The sequence below is a fragment of the Ceratotherium simum genome, chromosome 16 (genome assembly GCF_057802395.1).
Source record: "Ceratotherium simum simum isolate JZ-2026a chromosome 16, ASM5780239v1, whole genome shotgun sequence".
Classification (NCBI taxonomy): Eukaryota; Metazoa; Chordata; class Mammalia; order Perissodactyla; family Rhinocerotidae; genus Ceratotherium; species Ceratotherium simum.
The window spans coordinates 1457261-1465809 of record NC_141915.1 but is presented as its reverse complement, the minus strand read 5'-3'; the positions used below and the strand labels follow the sequence as shown (position 1 = coordinate 1465809).

At 52.9% G+C, this 8549-nt stretch overlaps 1 protein-coding gene across 1 annotated transcript in view; it reads right to left on the bottom strand.

Annotated features, from left to right (window-relative positions):
* Positions 1–8549, bottom strand: part of DRC3 (dynein regulatory complex subunit 3) — a 47027-nt gene that overhangs the window by 9471 nt on the left and 29007 nt on the right. Inside the window, exons 12-14 of the mRNA XM_087440296.1 lie at positions 7433–7503; positions 5830–5953; positions 926–1057 (exon numbers count right to left, since the gene is read on the bottom strand). Of these exons, the coding sequence (XP_087296422.1) occupies positions 926–1057; positions 5830–5953; positions 7433–7503 (327 nt within the window). The remainder of the gene's footprint in view (positions 1–925; positions 1058–5829; positions 5954–7432; positions 7504–8549) is intronic.

The window sequence follows — 8549 nt, the reverse complement described above, 5'->3', positions numbered from 1 at the left end:
AAATGAACAGACACTTCTCCAAAGAAGATATACAGATGGCCAATAGGCACATGAAAAGATGTTCAACATCACTAATCATCAGGGAAATGCAAATCAAAAACAACACTAAGATAATCACCTCATGCCCATTAGAATGGCTATAACCACCAAGACAAAAAACAACAAATGTTGGAGAGGATGTGGAGAAACAGGAACCCTCATACACAGCTGGTGGGAATGCAAACTGGTGCAGCCTCTATGGAAGACGGTATGGAGATTCCTCAAAGAATTAAAAATAAAAATACCCTATGATCCAGCTGTCCCACTACTGGGAATCTATCCAACGAACCTGAAATCAACAATCCAAAGAGGCTTATGCACCCCTATGTTCATTGCAGCATTATTCACCATAGCCAAGAAGTGGAAGCAACCTAAGTGTCCCTCGACTGACGACTGGATTAAGAAGATGTGGTATATATATACAATGAAATACTACGCAGCCATAAAAAAGGACAAAATCGTCCAATTTGCAACAACATGGATGGGCCTGGAACGTATTATGTTAAGTGAAATAAGCCAGAAAGAGAAAGACAAACACTGTATGATCTCACTCATATGTGGAATATAAACCAACACATGGACAGAGAAAACTGTACTGTGGTTACCAGGGGCAGTGGGGGTGGGGGGTGGGCACAAGGGGTGAAGGGAGTCATATATATGGTGATGGACAAACAAAAATATACAACCCAAAATTTCACAATGTTAAAAACCATTAAAACATCAATTTAAAAAAAAAATCTTCAGTGTAGAATTCTACAATCCTTAACTTCTTTCTTCATTTCTCACTGTAAATAATATACACTTCCTATGGAAGATTTCCACTTTCTCTCTGGCTGGTAGCTGGAGGGACTGGTGTAGCCTGTAGGCCAGGCTGGCACTGACTCACCTTGTCCACTAAATGTGTACACCAAGAGTTGATCCTGGTCACCAGCTCATCTTCCCGATTGTCTATCTTCAGGAGGTGGATGTCGTGTGATGCCCCGACAGCATTAACAATTGTGTCTTTGTCGACAAAAAGCTGGTGAGCAAGAAGGATTAGATGAGGGCCGGCCCCGTGGCTTAGTGGTTAAGCGCACACGCTCCACTACTGGCAGCCCGGGTTCGGATCCTGGGCGCGCACCGACCCACCGCTTGTCTGGCCATGCTGATTCCGAGTCCCACATAGAGCAACTAGAAGGATGTGCAACTATGACATACAACTATCTACTGGGGCTTTGGGGGAAAAAAAAGGAGGAGGATTGGCAATAGATGTTAGCTCAGAGTCGGTCTTCCTCAGCAAAAAGAGGAGGATTAGCATGGATGTTAGCTCAGGGCTGATCCTCACCAAAAAAAAAAAAAAAAAAAAGGAAGGATCAGATGAGCGTATGTGTCACTAGGCTCTGAGCACCGTCAGCTGACGAGAAGAGCCGCACCCGAAGCAGCGGCTGCCTGGCGCCCAGCAGAGCCCTTTGTGTCAGCACACTTTTCTCATAGCTCGTCTTCCGGGGACAACACCTCCCAGAACTGAGCCGCGGCAAGTGGTGTGGGAAAGGGGCAACCAGGTGTCGACTCTGCAGTCCTGGTTGGGAGCGCGTCTTCCCCTGGGTGAGGCAGAGGCTGCCCCAGGCTGACCTCACTCAGGACATCTGCTCTCACGGTGCTTCTCTCTTGGTTGCCCTCAAGTCTGGCTTGCCCAAATCCCGCTGGCCGAGTGGGAAGTGTGAGGCTGGCTGAGGGTCTCAAGGCTGCTCTGAGGACAGCAGGCCCTGCAAACCGATGGGTGCACACCCCACATTGTCTCTCCACGGCCCCTCATGTTAACCAAATCAAACCGGGGATTACACCTGGGGTCTCCTGCCTTCTCTTGTTCCTGACCTCGTTTTCTTGTAAAAAGTTGTTAAAGTGACCACCCTCTAACAAGCCTGGACCATTCCAGGTGCCCACACTGTGGCCGTTGTGTGCCTGGCACAGGTGAAAATGAGTGGAATCATTTCCCAGAGCATGGGAAGTTTGCCAATGCACTTCCACTAGGAAGAGAGGTCTTGGTGATGCCCAGGACAGCAGAGACCTGAAGGTTGACACTGGAGAGGACTGCAAGTGCATGTATACTTGTTTTTTTCTTTTGTACAGGAGTGGTTAACTTAGTGTCCAAATATGCTCTGTGGAATCTTGAAATATTAATATTTCTGCAAAAAGTATTCTTTGGTCAAATACGTTTGGGAGAGCCTGCACACCCTAGGCCCCTCCTGAATTTCACAGTGCACAAAGCATTTTTCCAGAGGAGGCTCTGGAAAGTCCTATGGAAAATAAACTCTTCTAACTTTGTCTGTTTTCCAACCTAGTTGGCCACAGACTTCTTTTCAGAGTAATGCCTGTTAATATCTTGTGGGATGCTGCTTTTCCACAGAATCCCATGAAAAGCCAAGCTAGCTGATGGGAAAACGCATCTGGGGGACCAACTAGCACAGTCGCACGGGGGAATGACAAGAGGTCATTTAGCTCCTCCTCTGTGCATAGGAGGTCCCAGGCCAGGCTCTGGGAAGGGTGTACAGCCCCGCCGGCTGATGAGCGTCAGGCAGTGTGCACTGGAGTGTCACCCCAGTGATTTCAGAGACAGCTACAACCACAGCATCTACCCATCACAGAAAGGTCCTCATTCTTCATTTTAAAAAGTGGGTCACAGCTGATCTCTAAGCCAAGCAGAGAAATCGTTCCCCCCAAAGTTTGAATATGCAGAAAACAGCTTTGGAAGCTGTGGGAAGTGAAGTCTGCTTAGGAACAGAAGAGATTAGAATTGGTTATGAAAAACTGTGACATTTGTAAAATACAAACAAAAGGAATCTGGTTTAAAGAAATGATTTTAAAATGCAAGTTGTTTCTGGATTTCAGGTGGCCTAGAGTGGCAGCTACGTCATTTTGCCCTCCCATAGTTCTTATGGGTAGAATATTCCAGATTCCCCTCCCGTTTCTACAGGTCAAAGCACTAAGGGAGAGGCAGGGGTGTGCAGAGTTGGAAGAACCGTGGCCACTCCTGGCCCCCTGAGCCGCCCCACCCTGTTCTGTGGGCTTCATAGCTGTGAAGACACATTTTCGGAGCGACTTCTTGGGGGGAACTTTTGAAAAGGGCACAGCTGGTGCCCTCCCCAGGACCACCATGATGCTGGTAGCTCGAGGATTTGCTGCTGTGTGCCCACGTGGGATCGGATCATTCTGTCACCCTCGCCCAGGGCACCTGATCTCTGCCACAGAGAAACCAGCAGAGGTCCCACCCTGCCTAGTCCCTGCTTGGCTGATGGGGCAGTGACCTGTGCTGCCAGCCCCCTGCCCCAGGGGAGCCTGCAGGTCCCAGCCTACCCACAGACCCACTGTCACCTCAGCAGACTTTCTGGGGACTTACAGATCCTCTCTCTGGCCTGGACCTGAGCACTGGCCCTGCCTTTGCAGCTAGACACCCACATGGATGTTCAGAGATTTCAGGGAGGGCGTCTGACCTCCCGCTGCCTGCTAAACCTGGCAGTGGCTCACTGCAGCCGGAGGCTGGCTCTGTGCCCTCGGCCCAGTGGAGGGGGTCAGAGGCACACTCACCGCTACACTAAACTCACCACGGACGGCTGTGGCTGCCAGCGCCACTCAGAGGCCCTCCCTCACTACCAGCTCCAGGCTCTCTCCTTGAGCATGTGTGTTCTGCTTTTCCTTCCAAAGTAGAGAAGGACTTTACAGTACAAATCTGGCCCTAAGTATGGCATGAGCTGATCACAATTGCTCAACTGAACCAGAGGAGTTTTAAAGAGATAAACCACCTCATCAGTGTGACTTTTTATCATGACATGTTCAATGATACTTAGGTAGCAGAAACCAGATTTTTTTCACTCCACTCCTCACAAGCTGTGTCATCTTGGGCAGTTTCCCAAACTTCTCTGAGACCCAGTCTTACCTAGTTTTCCCATCTGTAAGCTGAGGATGCTAACAGTGTTGCCTTTGTAGGGTCCTTTGGTGAGGTAAATGAGATCATCTGTGAGCATCAGGTTTCACTGCCTGGACATGGTGAGCCCTCAGGGAGCGGAGCTCTGCGGTCAGCACCCACTGTGGTCACTCCCACCCAGTCAGCGTGTGCTGAGTGTTCCTGGAGCCACAGGAACAGGCGTCAGCTGGCGCCAGGCAGAGCCATCCAGGCAGGAGAGAGGGAGGACCACTGGAAGCATCAGCCCAGCCCACTTGTCTGCCACTGACTTTCAGGGCCCGCCTTTTTCTGTGTCCCAGTCATTAGGGAGGGAGCATGTTTCAGTCTTGTGCCGCCTGGGTGTCACTGACCTGGGAGCCGTGCCACGAGGGAACTCCACAACCCCTTAATGGTGTGTCTAGGGGTTCCAGAGTGGGCTCTGGGGGGCAGCCTTACTTCAGGGCTTGGGGAAGATGGCATCTCCCTATGTCTGGTCAACAGCAGCATTTGGCGGGTGCTTAGGGAGGGAAGGCTGGCGACACAGTGGCCCTGCCACCATGCTGCTGCGCTAGGTGTCTGTCTCGGTCCCCAGACAGGCCGTGGGAGCCAGGGACTGCTGGTCTCTGTGTCTGCAGGACTTAGCCACACCTGACAGTGGGGCTCGGTGAACTCCTGGCACCTCGCCATGCTGTGCACCTTTGCTGGCACTGGGGAGGTATGTGGTGGTGAGGAGGCCATCCCCGCCTTCCCTTTGAGCCTATATGTAGTGTGAACAGTCACATAAGCAAATCAATATAAACAAGATAGCTTGAAATTGTGATAAGGGCTCTGACAACGATAAATGGGGTGTGTGATAGGGAGACAATGGTTTTTCAGGAAGGTGATAAGGGAAGGCCTCTCCAAGGAACTGACAATTGAGCTGAGATCTGAATGACAAGGACAAGCCAGACACCTGGAGACCTGAGGGACGAGCACATCTGCCAGGTGGAATATCAGCTGAAGGGAGCAAGGCTGGCGGCTGAGCATCGGGAGGGAGGAGGTCGCTGAGATAGGCAGGCCAGGCGTGAGGGTCTGGTGGACTAGGGTGAGAGCTCACTCTAAGTGTCACGGAAAGCCACTGGAAGGTGTTATGCAAAAACACAAAATGCTATGGTTTGGGTTTTCAAAGGGTCTCTCTGGCTACTGCATGGAGGACAGCCCACAAGAAAGCAGAAAGGAGGCCAGTGGTCCAGGCAAAGGACAATGGCGGCTTGATTTGGTGGTGACATGGAGATGCAGAGAAGCTGAGAAGCCGGGAGTGGAATGAATGCTGAAGGAGGCCCTGGCCTGGGCCCCTCCATCGTTGCCTGTGCTCCTTCCCAGAGACAGAACACACACTGCACTGACCCAGCGCAGAGGCCTGGGGAGCCGCCTCGGCCAGCAGACCCAGGCCCAGGCTGTCTGCCCATCGCCTGCCCATCGTCCCCGGAAGTGCTGGAGGGAGGTGGTGGGACGGTACCGTGCTGCATCCAGGGTTAAGACCTTCAGGGAAATCTCAGGCCTCAGCCTCTGTTTGTAACTGCCTCTCTTAGAAAGTGCCAGAAGCCCCCCAGAAATGAGCTTTTGGAAAGCAGCCTGTTACTTATCATGAGCTCCTCTTTAGCTGGGCCCCACTGAGTGCCCCACAACCTGCTTTATTTGTCAGCCTGTTTCATCTGCCAGCCACCCTGCAAAGGGGTTACTGTCTCCTTTTGCAGATGAGGAAACCGAGACTCCCGGAGATTTCAGGCTTAGTGGAGCCACAGAACTGGGATGGACTGCATCTGTCTCGCTCCCATGAGTGTTCCTGGAGCCCCAGCCGCGCCCCCACCGCAGCCCCCAGACCCGCTCACCGCGTGCACGTCGTCGGGCAGGTCCGTGTCCAGCTCGCCCTTCGCTATTTTCTCGAGAGTGTTGATGGAGATATCCAGGAGCTTCTCGTGGTGGTGGTTCTCCAGGTCGCGGCACTGAGCCATCGTGCAGCTGTGAGTTAAGCGAGGGCCAGGGATGGAGCAGGCCGGGCGCGCCCCTGACCTCAGAGGGCTGGGCCGTGTCACTAGAGAACAGACTTTGTAGGGCTGGAGGGCAAACTCCGGGGTGCCAGTGCATCGTGGCCTTCACAGCCGTTCACCTGCACACACCAGACCCAGGGCCGTCCTGACACCCCCCGCCCTCCCAACACCTTGTCATCACTGGCCCTTGGCACTGAGCTCCCCACAGTGTCCCTCCATTGTCCACTTCCTTCCAACCCGTGTCCCCCTGACTGGACAGTAGACTAAGACACAGTCTTCCCCAGCCCTTCTCCCCACAGCAGCCAGAGTGCGCTCTGACAGCAGCAGGTGGACAGGACCCCATCCCTCCTGGTGCCTATAGCTCTCCAGGGGCTTCATCCTCTATTGTGGCCTAATGGCCTCCATGTGCACCCAGACTGCTCTGGCCAGTCCTCAGGGCCTTTGCACATACTGCCTCCTCTGCCTGGACTGTCCTCTCCACCTTTCCACTGGCCCCTCTGGCCCCCTTCAGGGAGGCTCTCGGCCCTGGTCTCTGGGTGGGCCGCTGCTTGCTTATTGCCTCTGTAACATCTGTCTCCCTGCGGGACTGTGGGCCCAGGAGGCCAGACGGGGGGTTACTCCTTGGGTGGAGCACAGCAGTTGGCCCCCACACGGCAGGGCTCTGAGTTCAGGTAGCAGAAGGGTTGGTCACGCCCTAGATGTTGCTCCTAACCTGACGAACTCATTATGAATAATTTGTCGGTGTCTTCAGCATGGAGGTGCCACACCCCCAGAATGTGTATACCTGCAACCCAGGGGCAGGTGGGGATTCTGGGGTGTTGCCTCTCACTCATTTGAGAACAAACATGCCAAAGCTTCTATTGCAAACTGGGCCCCGCACAGCAAGCCTGCAGGGGGCCCAAACCTTTGCTCTAGCAAGGGCACCTCGTTCTGAGGGTCGGGAAACTCCCTCAGACCCCATGGAACATTCTTTTGAATATTCCAAGTGGTTGCCAAATCTCCATCCTTTGAAGGTGAGCTTTTTCCTTGTTGAAAAACTGGAGGTTTTGCATTCCTCTAATTTCACCGGTTGAGATTCCCATTAAATAAGACCTTGGTGGAAGTATAGGTCTTTCTATAAATCAAACAGGGCGTAGGGATTTCTGGTAAAAAGCAAAGTATGATTATAAAGTGCTGGCTTTTTACTATCTCTGCCAACGTGTTTAGGGAACGGGGGCAGTGGGAGGGGGTAGGCAGGTGACTCCACAGGTGGCCACCTGGAAGGGACCCCACTTACTTGCATCCTGCTTAGTTTGTGAAGAAGCTTTACTTTTCTCTGCCTTTTGTTTAAAATGCAGGCGCTTCTCCCCCAGCTCCCCTGGAGGTGGAAGAGCCCTGGTGTGGGCCAGCGTACCCCACGGGCCCAGTGTGGCCTCCCCACGGAGGGTCATCAGGGAAAGGATATAGGCTTTGGACGTTTTCGATAAAAAGTCCCACCAGGTCGCTGATGTTTCTTTCAAACATGTTTATAGTCTCCTGGAAATGGTAAAGAGCACAGTTAACATGCATATTTAGACATGGACTTGACTGGCCTAGTGTCAGAGCCAAAGTCACTCCTTAGAACTTAGCTGGTGCCTCCTCTAATCACAGACCCAGCAGATGTTTGCGAACTGATCCCCTCTCTCCTGGCCTCTCTCCCACAGCTCCTTTACTCTCAGCCATTTCAACTCACCACCCCTGAATGTTTAATGCAATGCTTTCTCCAGGCCTTTGTATGTGCTGATCCCTCTGCCAGGAACACCTGTCCTGGTCTTACATCCCCCCCGCCCCCCCCCCACACACCCACAAAGCTAACCCCCTTCCTTTGGGCTTCTCATTGGCATCCATCCATCACGTCCAGAGAAACAGGGGAGGGAGCTGCTGAGAGCCAGACTGCCTGGGTCAGTATCCCAGCTCCACCACTGTGTGTAACTCCGGGAATGTCATTTAACTTCCCTGGGCCTCAACTTCTTCACCTATGAAATGGATTTCCTGCGAGGTACCTGTCTCATGGAGTTGTGATGAAGCTTGAGTTACTTCACACAAAATGCTTTGTGTAAAGCCCCAGACCTCTCACCGTTAGTACTGCTGTCTGCATGGCTTCCGCCTCCCGCCCTGGAGGCACCCCTGCATTGCTGCGTCCCAGGGCTCAGCACAGCACCCAGGGCCCAAGTGAGACTTAATGCTGATTGAGGGAGCAACGGAAGCTGCACGGTGAAGCCTGCGGCCCTGTGAGCCCCCCGGGGGGATTGCAGCCCTGATCTACCACAGACTCCAGCGGCTGCGGGGGGCCGAGGGCGCGGGGAATCCACATGAGCCTGTGGACGGTCTGCAGGACGAATTATACATGGTTCAAATGTGCGTAAACACTGTTGTAATGAATAAAGATAGGGCCACTGAAAAGCACGACTGCACTCACAGCTTTCTGGCCACTGATAACACAAGTACCACTGACCCTGCATAGGTTCTGGGGTATTTGGGATGTTGAAAAGGGGATCTCCCTGCTTGAAAAGGTTGGGGGTCCCTGCCTGCCCTCCCTGCTG